The 22947-nt window shown below is 41.6% G+C and overlaps 1 protein-coding gene across 1 annotated transcript in view; it reads left to right on the top strand.

Moving 5' to 3' along the window:
- The window catches only part of LOC143924257 (carboxypeptidase O-like), a 71201-nt gene that overhangs the window by 43464 nt on the left and 4790 nt on the right, over positions 1–22947 (top strand). The window contains exons 6-10 of the mRNA XM_077448464.1: positions 374–478; positions 6680–6790; positions 13786–13873; positions 19178–19380; positions 21031–21115. Of these exons, the coding sequence (XP_077304590.1) occupies positions 374–478; positions 6680–6790; positions 13786–13873; positions 19178–19380; positions 21031–21115 (592 nt within the window). The remainder of the gene's footprint in view (positions 1–373; positions 479–6679; positions 6791–13785; positions 13874–19177; positions 19381–21030; positions 21116–22947) is intronic.

Raw genomic sequence — 22947 nt, 5'->3', positions numbered from 1 at the left:
TGATGTCAGGGTCCTAGACTGCTGCAGCATGGGGGATAAGAGGCAACGGAGAGTCGGGTAAGTATTTTCTTATCTTCTAAACAATTACCCTTTGCAGCCTCACTGCAAGGCACAATTGTGTGTTTACCTGGAGTTGGACTTTAACTTATTACTGTTACAAGAGGGCTTACATCAGGGATCTAAGCTGGAGTTAAACAATAGTCCCTAATTTCCTTCACACCCAGATCCTGAGGCTGAGCAATCGGTTTTCACAAAGCATGAGCTTCATGAACATCAAACTTCTATTTCCACCAATGATCTTCCAGATGATCTTAGAACAAGGATATTGATATAAATTGCATGTGTGTCATTCTGACCAATATATATGTTGTAGATTGGATTGCCTTCAAAGAAGACAAAGAAAGTTATACTTATGGATTGTGGAATTCATGCTCGGGAATGGATTTCTGTAGCTTACTGTCAATGGTTTGTGAAAGAGGTATGTACGTATAGCTTTTTATTTTTAACATGTATCATGGCTTTGTATACATCAGCTTTGAACCACAGTACACTTTTTGCCCAATCTGCCCCAGAATGTGCACCTGCAGGGATTGCACTATGTGGTTATTGAATGAATGATAAGAAGATTAATATAATAGACATAGTTATATAGTAATTTGTGGGCTTGCTGGATAAACTGCCATTGTTGCTGTAAACATCTCAGAAAATACAGTTTAACCAGTAGCTGACCGTCCTATAGCAGATAGGGTGAGCAGAATCACGTGTATATATATATGTGGTTCATATTTCTGCATTGGGGGCATGCCGCTTCTACTGTGATTAGTCACAGCATAAGTTGATCAGTGGATGTCAGCCAATGAATGCCCACCGGTACCCACTGATCGGCAAGGAGAGACAGAGGATGGAGCTCTGCATACATAAAAAATGCAAAGGTCTGTCCTGTCAGCAGGGATGTAGTGGAGCAAGGAATAAAATCCAGCACATACCATGTCCACCCAGACAGGCATCCAGGTGGCACAGAACACCAATCACCTGACTCCACACAAATATATAGGTTTTTCCTGCTGCAATGTTGCAGTCCCGCAAAAAATCGCTGATTGCTGCCATTACCAGTAAAAACATAAAAAATTTTTTTTTAAAGTCCATAAATCTATCACATAGTTTGTAAATGCTATAACTTTTGCCCAAATCAATCAATGTACACTTATTAAAAAAATACATTGGCCTAAATTTATGAAGAAATTTGTTTTTGGGGGTTTTTTGGATAGGTATTATAGCAGAAAGTAAAAAATATTGTTTTGTTTTTTTCAAAATTGTCGGTCGTTTTTTGTTTAAATCACAAAAAATAAGAACCGCAGAGGTTATCAAATACCACCAAAAGAAAACTCTATTTGTGGGGAAAGAAAGGCCATCAATTTTATTTTATTTGGGTACAGCACCACACCCCCGTGCAATTGTCAGTTAAAGTAACGCAGTCCTGTATTGCAAAAAAATGGCCTGGTCGTGAAGAGGGGGGGAGGGATAAATCTTCTGGAGGTCAAGTGGTTAAAGTGATTGTAAAGTCTAAGTTTTTTTCCTATAAAAATAACAAACATGTTATACTTACCTGCTCTGTTGTAGTGCATTTGCACAGAGTAGACCAGATCCTCCTCTTCTTGGGTCCCTCTTCTGTTCTCCTGGCCCCTCCCTCCTGTTGTGTGCCTCCATAGCAAGCAGCTTGTTATGGGGGCACCCGAGCCAAGTAACAGCTCCCTGTGTCCATTCAGACATGGAGCTGTGGACCGGCCCCATCTCCTCTCTCCCCTGATTGGCTGACTGACTTTGATTGACAGCAGTGGGAGCAAATGGGCCCCGCTGCTGTGTCTCACCCAATAATGAGGGAGAGCCTCGAATGGCCGAGACACTTGTGGACATCGCTGGACACAGATGGGGCTCCAGTAATTATTAGGGGGCTGTTGCACACAGAAGACTTTTTCTCTTAATGCATAGAATGCATTAAGAGAAAAAAACCTTCTGACTTTACAACTCCTTTAATATACATAAATGTGATCAGACAGAATGATGTGTGGACAGTTCAGACCATGTCCTGGCTCCTCACATTAGCCAACAAAAAGCATTTATAGTCTGTATAAAAGCTTCTATAATATCAACAGAAACTTGAAGCACTCAATATTTCAAGATTTTCCCATTTTATTTTAATGTTTCTAGCCCAAGTTCAGGCTCTGCTTCCTAATTTCCCCTCATGGTCATGTGATACACAGGACCCTCCTCTCTAATGCTGAGAAGTCAGGCTAGGCAAAAATGCAAAGAGTAGTGTTGATTTCATGATCTCAGTTTGTGTTCAGGACACTGTACTTATGCACCCTAAGAGGGTAGGTCCATGACACCCTGCATCACAAGATGCCTTTGAGGATATCTAGTGACAGAGGATATCCAGTGATCTAGCATCAGATAATAATTACTGTAGGGGGCAGCACTGGGGAGGAGGTGAGTCTTGCAGCCTGAGCTCCTTTTTTATTAATGTTTTACCTTCTGTGGCACTAAAAAATTAAATACACCATTTAATATTTCACAGGAGTAAACAACAAATGTTTTTTGGGTGTGTCTTGAAGCCAACTTATCTGCATGATAGCAACTATTATTTTCAGCAGGAATGGTCAGCAATAACAGCCTCCATGACAGGTTTCCTTTAAACTCAAATAAAAAAAAAAAAAAACACAGTTCTGTTTTGATGTATGTGGGTTTCCTTGAGCTGAGAAGCTGTAGGAACTTAACCACTTGCCGACCGCCGCACGACGATATACGTCGGCAGAATGGCACGGGCAGGCATATGGGCGTATATATAAGTCCCTGCCTGCCCGCGGGTGGGGGGCCCGATCGGGCCCCCCCCCGGTGCCTGCGGCGGTCGGCATTCCTTCGAGAGCGATCCGGGATGAGGGGGCGGCCATTCATTCATGGCCACCCCCTCGCGATCGCTCTCGACGAATGGAAATCCCCAGTGACATCACTTCCTCTCCTGTAATGTAAACACAGGAGAGGAAGTGATGTATTCTCTCCTCCGTGTCGGTATTTTTCGTTCCGACACGGAGGAGAGCGGATCAGTGAGTTGCACCAACACTCTACACACACAGTAGAACATGCCAGGCACACTCACACCCCCCCTTTACCCCCCGATCACCCCCCCAATTACCCCTGCCCCCCAGTCACAGTGACACCAATGTCATTTTTTTTTTTTTTTTTGCATTGGTGTCATTTGTGACTGTAATAACTGTTAGGGCAGTTAGAGTTAGCCCCCTTTAGTTCTAATGTACCCCCCTAACCCCCCCAATAAAGGTTTAACCCCGTGATCACCCCCCGTCGCCAGTGTCACTAAGGCTGGGTTCACATTGCAGCGGTTTATGAGAACGGATGTGATTCGCACCGCACTGCAGTGCAAATCACATCCGATCTCTGTGCGATTCGAGTTCAGCCATTCGCCGCACCCGCCGCACCCGCCACACCCGCCGCACCCGCCGCAAATTCGCACGGGACCCTTTTTTTGGCCCGCAGCAGAATCGGATCGCATGGGTGTTCACACCATGCGATCCGAGTTTGCAGATCGCACTGCGATATGCGAACTGATCTGGGGGTGTCAGTAACATTTCACTGACACTCCCAGCAGTTCGCATAGGGCAGTGTGAACTGCCGCCGGGAGGCATGCGATGCGGGAACCCGCCGCGGATTCGTGGCGTTCCCGCATCGCTCCAGTGTGAACCCAGCCTAATAAGCGATCATTTTTCTGATCGCCGTATTAGTGTCACAGGTGACGCTAGTTAGGCAGGTAGGTATTTAGGTTCGCCGCAGCTTTTTATAGCGCCAGGGACCCCCATATACTACCGCATAAAGCCCCCTGATTGCCCCCTAGTTAACCCTTTCACCTGTGATCACCATATAACTGTTACAGGTGACGCTGGTTGGTTAGTTATTTTTTTATAGTTTCAGGGCACCCGCCATTTATTACCTAATAAAGGTTTAACCCCCTGATCACCCGGCGGGTGTCATTTGTGACTAATAACTGTTAGGGCAGTTAGGGTTAGCCCCCTTTAGTTCTAAGGTACCCCCCTAACCCCCCCAATAAAGGTTTAACCCCGTGATCACCCCCCGTCGCCAGTGTCACTAAGGCTGGGTTCACATTGCAGCGGTTTGAGAACGGATGTGATTCGCACCGCACTGCAGTGCAAATCACATCCGATCTCTGTGCGATTCGAGTTCAGCCATTCGCCGCACCCGCCGCACCCGCCGCACCCGCCGCAAATTCGCACGGGACCCTTTTTTTGGCCCGCAGCAGAATCGGATCGCATGGGTGTTCACACCATGCGATCCGAGTTTGCAGATCGCACTGCGATATGCGAACTGATCTGGGGGTGTCAGTAACATTTCACTGACACTCCCAGCAGTTCGCATAGGGCAGTGTGAACTGCCGCCGGGAGGCATGCGATGCGGGAACCCGCCGCGCATTCGTGGCGTTCCCGCATCGCTCCAGTGTGAACCCAGCCTAATAAGCGATCGTTTTTCTGATCGCTGTATTAGTGTCACAGGTGACGCTAGTTAGGCAGGTAGGTATTTAGGTTCGCCGCAGCTTTTTATAGCGCCAGGGACCCCCATATACTACCGCATAAAGCCCCCTGATTGCCCCCTAGTTAACCCTTTCACCAGTGATCACCATATAACTGTTACAGGTGACGCTGGTTGGTTAGTTATTTTTTTATAGTTTCAGGGCACCCGCCATTTATTACCTAGTCTCACTAGTGTACCCCTAAATTTAGGGGTGTCTACTTTCCAAAATGGGGTCATTTGGGGGGGGTTTGTGCCATCTTGGCATTTTATGGCCTTCAAAACTGTAACGCCCTTAGAAAGCCTGAAGGCGGTGCTTGGTTTTCGGGGCCCCGTACGCGGCTAGGCTCCCAAAAAGTCCCACATATGTGGTATCCCCGTACTCAGGAGAAGCAGCAGAATTTATTTTGGGGTGTCATTTCACATATGCCCATGGCATGCGTGAGCAATATATCATTTAGTGACAACTTTGTGAGAAAAAAAAAAAAAAAAAAGTTTGTAATTTTCCCGCAACTTGTGGCAAAATATAAAATATTCCATGGACTCAACATGCCTCTCAGCAAATAGCTTGGGGTGTCTACTTTCTAAAATGGGGTCATTTGTGGGGGTTTTGTGCCATCTTGGCATTTTATGGCCTTCAAAACTGTAATAGGTAGTGAGAAGTGAACTCAAAAATTTACGCCCTTAGAAAGCCTGAAGGCGGTGCTTGGTTTTCGGGGCCCCGTACGCGGCTAGGCTCCCAAAAAGTCCCACATATGTGGTATCCCCGTACTCAGGAGAAGCAGCAGAATTTATTTTGGGGTGTCATTTCACATATGCCCATGGCATGTGTGAGCAATATATCATTTAGTGACAACTTTGTGAAAAAAAAAAAAAAAAAAAAAAGTTTGTAATTTTCCCGCAACTTGTGGCAAAATATAAAATATTCCATGAACTCAACATGCCTCTCAGCAAATAGCTTGGGGTGTCTACTTTCTAAAATGGGGTCATTTGTGGGGGTTTTGTGCCATCTTGGCATTTTATGGCCTTCAAAACTGTAATAGGTAGTGAGAAGTGAACTCAAAAATTTACGCCCTTAGAAAGCCTGAAGGCGGTGCTTGGTTTTCGGGGCCCCGTACGCGGCTAGGCTCCCAAAAAGTCCCACATATGTGGTATCCCCGTACTCAGGAGAAGCAGCAGAATTTATTTTGGGGTGTCATTTCACATACGCCCATAGCATGTGTGAGCAATATATCATTTAGTGACAACTTTGTGTAAAAAAAAAAAAAAAATTTTTTTTTTGTCATTATTCAATCGCTTGAGGCAAAAAAATAAAATATTCAATGGGCTCAACATGCCTCTTATCAATTTCCTTAGGGGGTCTACTTTCCAAAATGGGGTCATTTGGGGGGGTTTTGTACTGCCCTGCCATTTTAGCACCTCAAGAAATGAGATAGGCAGTCGTAAACTAAAAGCTGCGTAAATTCCAGAAAACGTACCTTAGTTTGTAGATGTGACAACTTTTGCGCAAACCAATAAATATACAATTATTGACTTTTTTTTTACCAAAGACATGTGGCTGAATACATTTTGGCCGAAATGTATGACTAAAATTGAGTTTATTGGATTTTTCTAATAACAAAAATTAGAAAATATCATTTTTTTTCAAAATTTGCGGTCTTTTTACGTTTATATCGCAAACAATAAAAATCGCAGAGGCAATCAAATACCATCAAAAGAAAGCTCTATTTGTGGGAAGAAAAGGACGCAAATTTTGTTTGGGTACAACATTGCATGACCGCGCAATTACCAGTTAAAGCAGCGCAGTGCCAAAGTGTAAAAAGACCTCTGGTCATTTACCAGCAAAATGGTCCGGTCTGAAAGTGGTTAATGAGCACCTGATGGCGATATTCCAAAAATGATGGATTGCTTTTGGATCCTTGACTCTTGAGGATAAGAAACTATTGTCAATTCCACAGGCTTCATTCCATCCTTTCCTATTTAGCCAGTTTCTACCTGGCACTGCCTAGATTCACGATTGTCTATTAAAAATGATGGTTACTAGAGGCAGCCAACGAGGCACTATCTAACTCTTCTATTTCTCCAGATTCTTGCAAGGTACAAGAGTGATGCACTACTGAACAAGCTTCTCAAACAAGTTGATTTCTACATCATACCTGTTCTAAATGTTGATGGCTATATTTACAGCTGGACAGATGTAAGATCATTCTCCATGTTTGCTTTTATTTGCCCAATGAGAAAGACTGTGCAGTTAACAGTTAACATCCATAAGGAATCATCTTTCAGTTTCAAGGAATGTAAAACTATGAGATTGGCACTAATATTTACAGAATTTTTTATATTATCTTTATTGTATTATGCTTTGCTGAATAATTCTGATCTTATTACCATTATTTTTATTGATTTAGAGTAAAATAGGTGATCAACCAAAATGTTATAAGCACAGGCCGTCATTTTGCTTTACAATGGTATTTCGAGATTGTCAACATCAGACATTTAATCTTCTATACTTAAATTGCAATTGTTGGATGACAGACATTTCTTGACTATGTAAACTTAAAAGTATAGTAAAATTAATATTGAATTAGTATTGTAATATTACCTTTTTACCAAGCCTATGCTTTGCCCATGCAGCGCAAAGCAATAGGTTTGTTTTAATGCCCCTTTCCTTGCAGCCCATACTTATCATTGTTTGCTCCCCTGCCTCTGTCCAGCTACCAGGAGCTAAGAAAGTACCTAATATTTTCAGGTATGGAGAAGCATGTGACTCACTTCCCTTCTTCTCATGTAACTGCACTAAAGCTTAATGATTGGTGCACCACTTTCACATTATGACAGTTAGGCCACTTTCACACTGAGCTTCTAAACTGCCAGTAAAAACACTGAGCGCTTTTGAAGAGCTTTTCAGGTGCTTTTGAAGCGCTTTCCATTCATTTCAATGGAGAGGAGAGTTTTTCACAGCCCTGCCAGCGAACTGCCCCAGTGTGAAAGCGTTCATTGATTTTAATGGAAATAAGTTTTCATGAGCGTGAAAGCGCCTAAAAAAGCGTCTGAAAAGTGCCTCAGTGTGAAAAAGGTCTTAGAGTACTCAAATCAGTGCAAGCTCTGAATATACTGGCTGGGGATGAGCTCGGTGTTCGATTCAAAGCATGTTCGACTTGAACATCGGCCGTTCGTCTGTTCGGCGAATTCAGAACTTTGAGGACCGTTCGCACCAAATTCGTGTGGCACGACTGGCCCACAATGCATTACGCCATCACAGTGCATTACTGGCTCATGGTTGGCCAAACATGCACTGTGACCCCGCAAGCTTGGCCAATCACAGCGCCGGCAGTGAGGAGAGCCATGATTGGCCACAGGCAGGGTGCCTGTGGCCAATTATAGCTCAGGGGGTTTAGTACACGCCCCATACTATATAAGGCCGCCATCGCAACGCAGTATACACCTGTATCTACCCTTTATTGATGTTGCTCTCTAATACAGCCATCTGCAGGAGTTAGTGGGTTTTGTGTGCCTCCAGCACAGTATACACCTGTATCTACCCTTTATTGCTGTTGCTCTCTAATACAGCCATCTGCAGGAGTTAGTGGGTGTTGTGTGCCTCCAGCGCAGTATACACCTGTATCTACCCTTTATTGCTGGTGTTCTCTAATACAGGCATCTGCAGGAGTTAGTGGGTGTTGTGTGCCTCCAGCACAGCACAGTATACACCTGTATCTACCCTTTATTGCTGGTGTTCTCTAATACAGGTGTCTGCAGGAGTTAAAGTGGGTGTTGTGTGCCTCCAGCACAGTATACACCTGAAGATACCCCTTATTGCTGGTGTTGTCTGTTGCATAGCTTGCATATTAGCCTTTAAAATTAGCACTTTTGATTTCAAACGTCGAGTCCTATAGACTTTAATAGGGTTCTAAAGTTCATACAAATTTTCAGTCCGTTCCAATGTTCTAGTGCGAACCAAACCGGGGGGTGTTCGGCTCATCCCTAATACTGACTAACTCTCAGAAGCCGAGCAGAGTAGTGGGGGAGTACAAAGAAGTTAAGTATGTGCTAATGGGGAGGCAATATTATGCCCTGTACACACGATAGGATTTTCCGAAACAAAATCCATGTGTTTTTCTTTTCTGACGGATGTTGGCTCAAACGTGTCTTGCATACACACGGTCACACAAATCTTGTCGGAAATTCCGAATGTCAAGAACGCGGTGACGTACAACACATACGTTAAGCCAAGAAAAATTAAGTTCAATAGCCAGTGCGGCTCTTCTGTTTGATTCCGTGCATGCGCGGAACTTTGCACGTCGGAATTGTGTACACACGATCGGAATTTATAACAACGGATTTTGTTGTTGGTAAATTTGAGATCCAGATCTCAAAATTTGTGTGATGGAAATTCCGATGGAAAATGTCCAATGGACCCTACACACAGTCGGAATTTCCGACAACAATCTCCCATCAAACATTTTGGGTCGGAAAATCCTATTGTGTATATGGGCCATAAGAGTGAACTTCCTAATTAGCCCTGCATGGGAAAGGACAGAGTTACTTTAAAGTCATTTCTATATAACTTTTATATTTGTACAAGCTTGATGTTCATTTTTTAGTTATTGAATTAAATATAAAGATTTGTAGATCAAACGCTAGAAAGAGCTCTTGAAATGTTACATAGAAAGGGAGGACCCCCACTATGCCAACATCCAATATGTATATGTAAGGAATTCGAATATATCTCAAAGAAACAGCGGACTTTGTAGGCACATCACGAGGCAAAATATGTATAAAATGATATACTTTATTACAAAATAATAAAAAAACATATACACATTAAGACAACACTCTATTATTTGACAAGGTCAACAGATACCCAATAAGGCAAACATGAAGGTTGGATCCTTTCATATATGAGTAAGTACTCGTGAAATACATATAGAAGATTGTATCTGTATAGAAAGATATGATCCAACACTGCCTCCATGCTTGCTTTTCAATGTATTTCACAATTAAGTAGCTTCCTCAAGACATACTGGATAGACCTTGACTCACATATCACAGATTACTACTGAAAACAGCAATCCTGCCAGGGACCAGATTAAAAATTTAGTAAATGGTCAAGATATATATGTATATGATCAGGGCCATCTTTAATATTGATTAGACCCTGGGCAAAAAATTTCTTGCCCCCTCCGCCCATGCAATTTTGCTCTCAACCTGCTCTGAGACATACAATAAATAGCAGCTAGACTTAAAATCAGTTTACTGTATCAGATCAGGCAGCAATTGTGATTGGTTGCCAGTGGTTACAGCATATCATTACTGCTTAATGTCTGGTTGCTAGAGGTTACAGCACACATTACGGCTCACTGATTAGTTGCTAGAGGTTACAGCAAATGTTTTTTGCTTGTTAATTGGTTGCTAGAGATTACTGTTAAGTAATACTGTTCACTGATTGGTTTTTAGAGGTTACAATACATCATCTCCTCACTGCAGGGGAGCATGATACACATATGAATGCCACCTTTATTTACATATCAATGCTGCCAGCCGCATCTATTTACTTAGTAATCCTGCCAATATTTACATATGAATGCCGGTTATTTACATGTAAACACAAGGTCTGCAGGTGAGTCATCTGTATACAACAATAAGGTAGAGCTGGGCAGCATTAGTACCATCACTTCACACTGAGATATCAGGACACAGTACAGGACTAAAACTTCAAGCGACAAGGGAATTTACACTGGGATAGTTGGCAAGTATGAGGCAGCTGCTTTGGGCCCCACAACAATGACAGGGCCCAGGACAGCTGCCCCTTTTGCCCTGCCTTAAAGATGGCCCTGTATATAACTCTTCCATGTGAAGGGATGGACGAAAAGGCGTATGCAGCCTCCACATAGACCACAATCACAAGTGAGTCCAGTGAGTATTGATTGTGTGAACAGCGTATAGGGCATAGATCAGGGAAAAATATACCACGGAATTTTAACAAATTACCAGAACTAAATACCAGAAGTATTATGTGTCTCTCTAGAGTAGTACTCATGTGATATATTCATCAAAAGGGGGTTAGTACTCCTCAAAGGGTAAAGAGATCTCACAAATGAACATTAATTATTTCTGGTTTTAGGAGTTTGCCAGTATAGCCAGACCCACACACCCGCAAGAGGGTAAAGGCGCCTTTCCTCCCCACTCTGAACAGCACAAGTGTCCCCTCTTAAAGTGTTACTTAACCCACAACAGTAAAATCAGTCAGTATATGCAGTAAAGCATGCTTGATACTCACTGTGGAAACCAAAGGGCTAATCCTCCACATTGTGTAAAAAGGTTGTTTAATTTTGTATGCACAGATCCTCCCCTCCTTCTACTGTCCCTTGATCATTTCCTGATAACCCAGAGCCTATGGAGTCAGGCTGCACATGCTTGGTTTGGTGTGTATTGCTAGAGAGGTTTTTTTTCTTAGTGCATGTGATTAGCACAGGGCCAATCAGCACTGTCCAGACAGAGAGTCAGGGGTCTTGCAGTCTCATAGGACAGTCAAAAAACTCCTCCTACAAGCTTTAACCAGTGCTTGACTGGACCCTGATAGAAGTCACAAGACTGCTCTAACTGCTGATGAGAAAGGGTATTGAGCAGTTTATATTTACTAAAAAAATTGCATTTCCATGTTCTGTATACTGCCAGGGACCAGATATAGTGAATGTAGGATCCTGGGTTTAGTAACACTTTAAGAACTCTTTTAATAACTACTAGATATCAGCCGCATAGGGAATTAATCTTTTTTGGAACAGCGCTGGATCGATGAAAAGAGTCAGGTAAGTGTGTAGGGATGGTGGAGTAAATGACAGAGAGATGTTTTTAACATTAATGCAGGGAATGATTTAAAGTGGATGTACACTCCACTCATAAAATCTGACCTAGGAACAACTATCTGTAGTGTTTACTTATCTCTCTCCAAAGCCCTAAGGGTCATTGCTTTCTGCTGCTCCCTTTCTCCATTATCAGCATGATAACTTCTGACAAGCTCTCCAAGACACAAGATAAAAGCAGCTGGAAATTTGTGTCGGGAGTGTGATTAGAGTGAGATTAGCAGAGAGCTTATCTATTCACAGCACAGCTCTGCAAGTTTCTCCATTCCTCTGCCTATGTGGAGTGGGGGTGTATGCCTTTCCTCCAATCAGCTCTCATCCTACTGCTGCAAGAGGAAGAAACATTTGTAACAATATGTGCACTTTCTAAGACCCTTTTCACACTGACAGAGCCCAGCGTTAGTGCTAAAGCGCCTCTTGTTTTAGCGGCACTTTTTGCCTGATAGCGGGGTGGTTTTAACCCCCAAAAAAGTGTTAACTCCAGTTTTGAGGCACTTTCATTGCATTTTTAAGGCTCTTTGGAAGTGCTGCCCATTCATTGGAATGGGTAGGGCGTTTGGGAGCTCTAAATACAGCACTCCCAACCTGCTCCAAAGATGCTGCTTGCAGGACTTTTGGTAACGTCCTGCAAGCGCACATCCCGAGTTTGAAAAGTCACACTGCAGTGAATGATAGGCAGTCTTTTGGCACTTAGCAGGGGCTATTTCTAGCGATAAAGCACCTGAACCCCACCCCAGTGTGAAAGGAGTCAAAAGAATATAGAAAGGGAAAGACTGCAGATATACTTGTAAAACTTATGTAGAGATTTGTGAGATTTGTTTCATCTCTGCGTGTCATATGAGGCTGTTCACTTCACATTAAAATTTTATAACCATTTTACACAGAAACTATTTTTTTTTAACCACTTGCTGACTAACTCACGCCAATATATGTCGGCAAAGTGTCACTGGTGCGCAAAACAACATACCTGTAAGTCCCTGCGTCATCTGCGGCTAGCTGGTGAATGCCAGCCACACGCCACGGGAGCATGCCCACGGGTCCTGGGACTAGATGTCTGCCAGTGCCCGCAATCGTGGCAAAGAGAGGCAGAACATGTAAACAAGGCATTTCTCTGTTCTGCCTAGCAACATGACATGGATCTACTGCTCCCAGTGATCGAGAGCAGTGATCTCTGTCATGTTCTAATCAGCCCATCCCCCCTACAGTTAGAACATGCTGAGGGAACACAGTTAACCCCTTGATTTCCCCCCTAGTGTTTAACCCCTTCCCTGCCAGTGACATTTACACAGTAATCAGTGGATTTTTATAGCACTGATCGCTGTATAAATGCCAATGGTCCCAAAATAGTGTCAACAGTGTCCGATCTGTCCGCTGCAATGTTGCAGTCACAGTAAAAATCGCAGATCGCCGCCATTACTAATAAAAAAATATTATTAATAAAAATGCTGTAAATCTATCTCCTATTTGTTAGATGAGATAACCTTTGCGCAAACCAATTAATATATGCTTATTTTGATTTTTTCTTTACCAAAAATATGTAGAAGAATACATGGCCTAAACTGTGGAAGAAATTTGTTTTTTTATATATTTTTGGGGATATTTATTATAGAAAAGGTAAAAAATATAGTTTTTTTTTTTAAATATCGCTCTTTTTTTGTTTATAGCGCAAAAGAAAAAAATCACAGAGATGATCAAATACCACCAAAAGAAAGCTCTATTTGTGAGAAAATAAGTAAGGCAATTTTGTTTGGGAACAACGTTGCACAACCACGCAATTGTCAATTAAAGTGACGCAGTGCATATCGCAAAAATAAGGGATTGGTTAGGAAGGGGGTAAATCCTCTTGGAGCTGAAATGGGTTATAATCATTCCTATTCATAAGAATTTTCATCAATAATTTTGAAAAGATTAAGTAAATAAATAAAAGTTAAGTCAATTATTACATTCAATCTGTAATTTTGCTGAGAGACCGAGGATTTTTTTTTTTCTGGTTTAAACATCTTTTATTGACGGTCTTGCTCCCTGAGCAGTGCTGTTGACTGGAGTAGCGTTGAGGAAGGCTTGTGAGACTGCTGGAGAGTTGGGCTGATGTTTTCTATTAGAGAACAGCTATCCAATCTTCTATGTGCTGACAGCACAGGGTATGTTAACCCTTCCTGCAATAGTTGGTAGCGTAAAAAAAAAAAGAGAACAAAATCTTCATATGTATTGGTGTGTATGCAATTGGACTTTATCACAGTAATAGATAGTGGGGGTTCGATCAGGCTTTTATGTTATGCTACTAAGTGAAAATATGAATACCTACTGTATATGTCATCTTTAATATCAGGAACGTCTCTGGAGAATGAACCGCTCACCACAAAATGGGACTTGTTTTGGAGTGGATCTGAACCGTAATTTTGATGTAAAATGGTGTGGTAAGTACAAGTTGTTACATTCTGTATTACTCAGGGATTAGAGCAGGAGGGCCTGAGTTACTAAATGAAATGAAGAAGAACATGGGTTAAATAACTTTGTTGATTGCACTGCAAGCTTTCATGGACATGAGAATGTGCACATGTATAGTAAATGTCATTCCTAATCCTCTTTATCAAATTGTACAACTGTGGGGGGATTTACTAAAACTGGTCCACACAAAATGTGGTGCAGCTCTGCATAGTAATCAATCAGGTTCTAGGTTGCATTGTCAAAGCTTAATTGAACAAGCTGAAGTTAGATGCTGATTAGTTACTATGCATAGCTGCACCAGATTCTGTGTGAACCAGTTTTAGTAAATCTCCCTCAATGTTCAATGCATTTTGCTTGTGTTAAACATATAAATGATGCTACTACTTCTGTGCCTTCTGTTCCTATAAGATGCCCTAAGAAATGTTGTGTAGCCATTTTTACTTGGAAAAAAATCTTTTTGTGATCACTTGCAGAAAGAGTGTTACAGGCATACCCCACTTTTAAGTACGCAATGGGGTTTATTTACTAAAGTTGGAAAATACAAAATCAGGCTCGCTTCTGTATAGAAACCAATGAGCTTCTAACCCCAGCTTGTTCAATTAAGCTTTGGTAATAAAACCTGGAAGCTCATTGGTTTCTATGCAGAAGTGAGCCTGATTTTGCACTTTCCAGCTATAGTAAATAAACCCCATTGCGTACTTTTAAAAGTGGGGTATGCCTGTATTCAGTCACTTGTTTAAAGTTGTTTTAAGTTGAACTTTCAGTAACAGCTCCCCACTCCATAACCAGAATACCACTTGGCAGTCTTGACTTCTGCACCAGAGTTTGAGAAATACTCTGTGTGGTTCTTGAATAGTGATAAAGTTTGGGTTCACCACTAACTTGTGCTTATGATGAATCTCCAGGATTCATAAATATGTGGCCAGAAAGTTTGGAGGTTTTCAGCAAAATAAGAAAAAAAACTGTAATGTAATGTAATGCATACAACCCCAGTTCACAATCACGTCGACAATGTTTTGAAGAGATGGATACTCCAACCCCATTTTTATAAAAGAGTGAGCTCAGAGCAGCCATAGGGGTTGATTTACTAAAGGCTGTTGCCTCTGCAAGTGCAGTTGCTCTAGAGAGCTTAGTAAATTACATAAGGCTTCACTTTGCAAAGAGTACCCAATCACGTACAAAGAAATAAAAAAAAACAGCTATTTTGCTTGCACATGATTGGATGATGGAAGTCAGCGGAGCTTCTGCTCATTTACTAAGCTCTGGAGCAACTGCACTTGCAGAGTGGAACTGCACTTTGTAAAGTGCACAGTCTATTTGCCTTTAGTAATTCCATAGCATTAGGTGCGTTACATTTTTTCTAATGTTAGAATTGGTACAAGTAGCCCATGGCAATACCTGGCCTCCAGTGCCTTATGTTTGACATTTGTTTGCAGATTAGTCTAGTAAATGGAGATTATTGAATAACAGGGATCCTCCCCATCCATAGGCTTCAGTGGGGTTCAGTGCAAAGAGCGTGAACTTCAAATTTAAAGGAAGATACTCCAAACTGTTTGAAATCCTAACCCAGGTAGATTCATTCATCCCTATTCCCGATAGGTTAAACTATGTCATTAGGGCACAGCCTTAAAGGAGAGGTTTCGGGAAAAAAATTAACAAACATTTCTAGCGAGAAATGTAGAATGCGTGTAATTTCCCAGGAGCTGAAAGAAAACACAAAGAACCTTATGTGTTAAAAAAAACTATTAGTCCAATTAAACTATGTAATGTTAATGAACAATAGCAAGATGTGTTTGAAGTTTAGTCTGTATGACAACAATGGCTATCTTCATAGATACAGTGCAGAAAAAAAGCACACAACAAGGGACAGGACGTGTGTTTTTTTAAGGATTACCAGATGGAAATAAAGGAAAAAAAGCCTGCAAAAATAATTAACGAATGCAGCCACAATATTTAAGAACTGGTAAACTACAATAATAAAAAAATGGTTTTGGAGTTTAGGTACACTTTAGCAAGTTCAATTTACTTTAACATGGGAAAAAAAATTCTTAAAGTAGAGTTCCACCCAAAAATGGAACTTTCGCTGTTCCGGATTCCTCCCCCCCTCCGGTGTCACATTTGGCACTTTTAAGGGGGGAGTAGACACCTGTCTAATACAGGTATTTGTTCCCACCTCCAGCAAAATATCGCCTCACTATCTCCGGAGATCTACACCAGGTAAGGCCCCTCCTCCATCCCCCCGCTGTCTTCTGGGAGACACACAGGTCCCAGAAGACAGCAGGGACCACTCAGAAAACGCAGTGTGACTTGTGCATGCATAGTAAGGAACCAGGTTGTGAAGCCACAAGGCTTCACTTCCTAATTCCCTTACTTAAGATGCCTGTGCCTCCACCCGGGTCGACTTCAGGTGAGGACATTGCGGGCACCCTGGACAGGTAAGCATCCTTATTTTAAAAGTCAACAGCTGAACTTCGCTTTAAGCAATCTACTGAACCTGCTTGAACCCTTTCCTTAGAAGAACTCCGGGAAAGAAATTAGCATTTCAAAATGGCATACAATGAGTTAAGAGCAAGGTGGTGTATGCCACCTCCTGGATCTCTTGTTTACAATCTACCGTTTCAAGTATTATAGATACAGCTCTCCCACACAGCGTCTGCTCTTCCCACCCCTGCTCTCCCCTGCTCATTTGCAAAAAGTTTTGGTTTTGTGAATGGCTTCATAGAATGCAAAGCATTCTGTGCTATGGCAAAGGTGGACAGTGCAGCTGCAAACAATGCTACAGCTGCTGGGTATGACATCCATAGCTGGAATGTTGGAGGGCCAAATGTATAGTTATAGCTGTAGTATCAGTGCCCAGTAAAACAGTAAATAATAAAAAAAAGAGAGCTCCAAGAGGTAGCATACACCTCGTTGCACCTTATTCCTGGTGTGCCAGTGCATTTTAAAAAGGTGTTTTTCCTGGAGTACGTCTTTAATGCTCTTACAGTAAATAACCCTTTTCTTTATGCAGAGGTTAAACTTTTTTTAATCACAAGTAAAGCCCTCATGTCTTTTGTAAAGGCTTTAACCTAAACAGCTTTCTGCTGCATTTTCTATATGGCCCACACCTTACATTTATACTGAATGATCATATTCCCTATTTTTTACCTCTTCTCAGAGGTGCTCGCAGCTAAACCCAGCTCAGAGCTGACCAGCATGCTAAAAAAGACTTTTACCAAGGCATAAGCTCTGAAAGCACCAAATCCCAAGTGATGGAGCTGGCATTATGTGGCAACCTGAAATGGCAAGAACACAAAAAACAAAAGATACAATAAAGTGCACCACCTTCCCAGGGAAAATGTAGAATATGGCACTTCCTTTTTATAATGCCTATTCAGTATATGTTATATTACATACAGTAGACAATCGTTATTGCGCTCACCCCCCACTCTACTTTTCCCAGGGCTGTTGAAAATGTTAACATTAACATTAATGTATCTTTCCATCTGCCTCTTCTCCAACATGCCTTCGAAATCTCTGGCAGTACAATATCCACAGATAAGGTTTTACTTTATGTTACAGGAGCCTCCTGAACCAGAGGCAGTTCAATGCCCCGAGTTCCTTCCTAGATGCCTTCTCCTATCATTCTCCCGGCTGTATTTGGCCTTTTGACAATTGCTCTCAAATCTTTTGGGGGTATGAGTTCAGCACCCATTTTTCTTTGGTGATATGAATTGCTATTACTATGCAAGACAGTAGTGTTTGCATTTTGTTTCATCGAATGATATCTCTGAAGAAGGGACAGGTACCAAACTCACGATTAGGAAGGAGTTGTGTGGAGATCAGAACATTAGTCTACTTTAGGTCCTGGAAAAAGAGGTTCCTGCAACAAAAAGTAAGATTGTGTCTGTGGATATTGTACTTCAAGAAAATTTAAATGCATGTTGGAGAAGGAGAAGACAGAAAGATACATTTAAAAAAAAAATGTATGTTAATAATATAAACAACACATGGAAAAGTAATGTAAAGAATAAGTGCTATAAGCAGTGGCGTTACTAGGGGGTGGCTTTTGGGGCTATAGCCCCGAATCTGGGACCCATAGCCCTGAGTCTCTGCGGGAGTTCCCAAGGGGAGGGGAGGCTCTCTGTGGACCCTGATTTAAGGAGGAGGATCTCTGGGGACCCTGATTTAAGGGGGAGGCTCTCTGGGGACACTGATTTAAGGGGGAGACTCTGTGGGGTTATATATATATATATATATATATATATATATATATATATATATATATATATACATGTGTATGCCCACCCAAGCATATGGCTTTGTTTACTACACTGCTATGGCCTCTAGCCTCAGATCTTTTGTTGACCTAGCAACACCCCTGGCTATAAGGATTGCCAGTGTAATATAATTCACTTTCATATTGGTCTTACTGGTGGCTATCAGTAGCTAGACAAGCCAAGACAGAATACCAGTTGTTAGGCAGGTTTTATAGACAGTATATCTGTTCTTAATTCTGTTCATCCAAGTCTTTACGTGTTATGAAGAATATTGAAGGTTGAGTAAATCAACATATGACAACTATACTTACTGTAGCATCAACCAACTTAACAACTTTAACAACTTTAGATGTGTTTCTTTAATGTAACACCCTTTTATCATGAAAATACTTTTCATATGCAATACTGCTATAAAGATACTTACCGAGATAAAAATATAGGCACTTGTTTTGGTGACTTGTATTCCAAAGTGCAAGTTTTCAGAACTGTCATCTTTACCAATCTCTCAATACTAGGTAAGTCACTGATTATAAACAAGCATTTCCTTATCAGATGTCAAATATCTGCTTGTTCTGAGCAGGAACTCTGTTGGTAGTGCAGCAGTGTTCAGTATGACAGTCTGAAAGCCTCTACCTTCAAATATAATTCAACAATGGCATCTGCCATATTTCTGATTTCTAAGTTTGGGCTGGTAACAAAAGTTCCTATTTCTTCATAATGAGAAAAATACATAGGTAAACTTCCTTCTAAAAATTCTACTTAACTGGCGGAGAATCCAATAGGATGAGTCACTAACTCAAAAATGATCTAAACCATTATTTCGGCATGACAGCCAAGCTACAAGCATTTTCAGAAGAAGAGATCATCATGTGTTTCTCCCAGCACAGATTTCCTTTAATCCTACACTTTTTATTTTATCTGATGACTTCTTTCTTTCTCATTTTTTTGTTTTCTTCATTTTATCCTAACCATTCAATTAACTCATAATTCATTCTATTTCCCTGATTTATATAGAGACAGGTGCATCAACAAACTGTTTCGATATAACTTACTGTGGACCGTCAGCTGCTTCGGAGCTGGAAACAAAAGCACTAGTCCGTTTAGTGGAACAGCACAAGCCAAATATTCTTATGTATCTTACCATGCACTCTTATTCACAACTGATTCTTCTTCCTTATGGATTTACAATGGAGCCATCTGAAAATCATGATGAAATGGCAAGTATTGTTGACTAATTTTATTGCTAATAAGGGAAATTTCCAGTGACATGTTGTTGGCATCCCTTTCACAGTGTCTTTTAGTCAATTTTTTTGCCTACTTCAAAGCTAATTTATATGTTTTTTAATGTGCTAACTATCTAAGATCACTGTGTGCAGTAACAGGAGAGTCGTGGGTAATGAACCCCATAAATCAGACCTAAACTCTAAGGCCGCGTACACACGGGCGGACTATCCGTCCAACTAAGTCCGTCAGACAATCCAACAGACAGTCCGTCCTACTTTTGAATGAACGGACTTGACCACACACGACGAACAGACAGTCCGCTGAAAGCTTGCGCGATGACGTGTACGGCACGTACGACGGGACTAGAAATACGACGTCCAATACACTGCAATGCAACCTTCGGCCGTGTAAATCCTTTCTGAGCATGCGCCATACTTAGTCCGTCGAACTAGCCTACTCACGAGCGGACTGTCCGCTGAAACCAAGTTTGGACGGACAATATTACGGAAATTCCGAAAGACTGTCCGCTGAAAAAGTCCGCTGAAGCCCACACACGAGCGGATTGTCCGCTGAAACACGTTTCAGCGGACCAAGTCCGTCAGAAAGTCCACCCGTGTGTACGCGGCCTAAGCCTTTGTTCACACAATGAACAGCATGTGAATCACACAGGAACTACATTGCATTCCTGTTCAACCCACATGCAATTCAGTGCGGTGCATTTTGAGCCTATTCATTTTAATTGGGTTCAAATCGCACCGCATTGCACCAAAGTTGTACATGCACCAATTTTGGAGCCGCACTGCAACCAGATCGCATGGTACAAAAGCATTACGTTTGTGGCCTGTGTTTGGGGTGTCATTAACGTGGTGCAAAAGGCTGAAGGTTTTTTACATTTTATGCATGAAGGTAAAAAAATCTTCTGGATGCAATAGCCCCCTAATACTCACATGAAATCCATTACAATCTAGCAATGTGCACGAGTGTCTCGGCTCTTCAGATACTCTCCTTCCTCAAAGGCTGAGACAGCAGCATGAGCCTGGGAACAAGGGCCTCTTCCCCACATACCCCCCACCCCAAAGCACGCCCCTATGTTGAGGGCATGGGGCCTGATATAGTTCAGGAGGGGGCGCTCGCTCATCCCCCCTTTCCTGGCCTGCCAGGCTGCATGTTTGGATAAGGGTCTGGTATGGATTTTGGAGGGACCCCATGCCGTTTAAAAAAAATAAAAATTATCTTTGCCGGCAATCTTTTTGTTTTCATTCAGCTGTGAGCAGAGAAGCTTGCTGACAGTGGTCAAATGCACTGCTTCAGCCAATTGGGGCTTAGAATTCACTGTGTAGCGTGCAGTGCATTGTGGGGAGTTCGGCAGGTGAACATCCCGAACCGATGTTCGGCCGAAACCGTTCGCCCATCACTAATTGTGATATTGCTACTTAAAATTAGGCTTAGACCTCGAGTGGCTATCTTGGCTTAGTGTATGTGCTTCAGGTGGTAATGTAAAGGAATATGTAAAACTTTATTGATTATCTTGGATTAATGTAAATTAATAGTAATATTAGCACTAATATTGTTCTTCCATTGTCATTTATTGGAAGAGATTATAAGTCTATTTCCTGTTATTCAAAAATGTTCTTCTCTTTTAGGAAAAAGTGGCAAAAGAGGCAGTTGCAAAACTGAAACTTGTACATAATGCCAATTATCATGTTGGATCTACATCACATATATTATGTAAGCAAATGGATACAACTAAATATTTTCTAGTTTGGACAGCTAGACTTATAGGCAGATTTCCTGCAAGGCAATATAGACAGGCCTAGAGCATGTCCAGGGGGGCTTACACAGGAAAGAAATAGTTGAATCAGGATCAGAGGATTCACTGCTATGCAGCCATTTGTCACATAGTCCCCTTCCACATGAGGCCGACTCCGCTAGGAGTCTGCCTGCTCAGTGGAGAATCTGTCTGCTGATCCCCTCTAAACAGGCAGATGGGTGGTCCATGTCCTCTCCACTTATGCAGAGCTGATACAGACACAGACTGCTGTCCTCTATAGTCAGATGCAAATGGACCGCCTGTCCGTTTACACCCGACTGCCACCTGATTCGCTGGATGAATGGGGAACAGATCACCATCTGTCTGTTTTTAGCGGACCACATTAGACTGGATGTCAGCCGGTGTAAACGAACAAATGTTACTGTTCCATAGAGGAGAATGGAGGGTCTGATCGGGTCTGCTTGTGTGAAAGGAGCCTTATGTCCTTATTTGTTCTCTTTTGATCTTGTAAATATGCATTTGAATTTCTAGTTGCTCAAAAAGTGCAAATACCGGATGATCTTGTCAGAATTTCAGAGCTTTCCTGTGTCCTCTGCATACTTCATGTGCTTTCTCAAGGAAGGTAATTAGCCCTCCTACTTTTTATACTGGACTACAGAACAATTAGTCCCTAGGTTTTGAGATAAGGACAGTGGGAGGGATTCAGTAATTTAACATAAGACAACAAGGCAGGGCTGACACAATTTAGTTGCGTATCGTTCGCATTTCTGCCATGTCAGGTATTTGTGGTTGCAGGATCTAAAAAGGGATAAAACATGGATAAATGTGCATGTATTGCAGAAATGGAAGTACCATATACAGTACCATGGAAAAATACCAAGTAATATGCTAGGGCAACATAGCAACACATGAAAAAATGACCAGATAGCCACAAATATACTACACAAGACCAAGCACCCCACATGTGCCAAAAGTAAACAATTATAGGAGTGTAAATAGCTCCCAACATAGGAAAATAGACAGTGCACAAAGATAGAAATACATCCACTGTCTATTGTCTTATGTTGGGTGCTATTCACACCCCTACAATTAGCCTGGTTATTTCCATGTTGTAGTGTCTTGAGAAAGATGGTTTGAGATTCATTGAAACGTTGACAATAAAAACACTGCTGTTTTTGATCTTCCTCCGCTGCAAGACCTGTGAGTGCCTCTAAACCAGTTTTGGATTTATATGGATTTCTTTGTGAGGGAGCACCTGGGCATTTACCTTAAATATAAAGTGATGTGGCTACCCCTGGAACTATATAGATATATCTATATAGATCAATATAGAGATATATATATACAGTCAGGTCCATACACATTGGGACATAGACACAATTCTAATCTTTTTTGCTCTATACACCACCACAATGGATTTGAAGTGAAACAAACTAGATGTGCTTTAACTGCACACTTTAATTTGAGCGTATTTACATCCAAATCAGGTGAACGGTGTAGGAATTACAACAGTTTGTATATGTGCCTCCCACTTTTTAAGGAACCAAAGGTAATGGGACAGAATAACAATTATGGACCTGACTGGACTGTATATATATATATATATATATATATATATATATATATATATATATATACACACTGCTCAAAAAATAAATAAAGGAATGCTTTGGAAAACATCAGATCTCAATGGGAAAAAATAGCATGCTGGATATTTATACTGATATGGACTGGGTAAAGTGTTAGGAACGAAAGGATACCACACGGTTTGATGGAAATGACAATTGTT

Source organism: Lithobates pipiens, unplaced genomic scaffold (genome assembly GCF_037356315.1).
Source record: "Lithobates pipiens isolate NorthernLeopardFrog02 unplaced genomic scaffold, aLitPip1_a1.2 Scaffold_22, whole genome shotgun sequence".
NCBI classification, from domain to species: Eukaryota; Metazoa; Chordata; class Amphibia; order Anura; family Ranidae; genus Lithobates; species Lithobates pipiens.
Note: the sequence above shows the minus strand (reverse complement) of the source record. Positions and strands in the feature narration are given on the sequence as shown.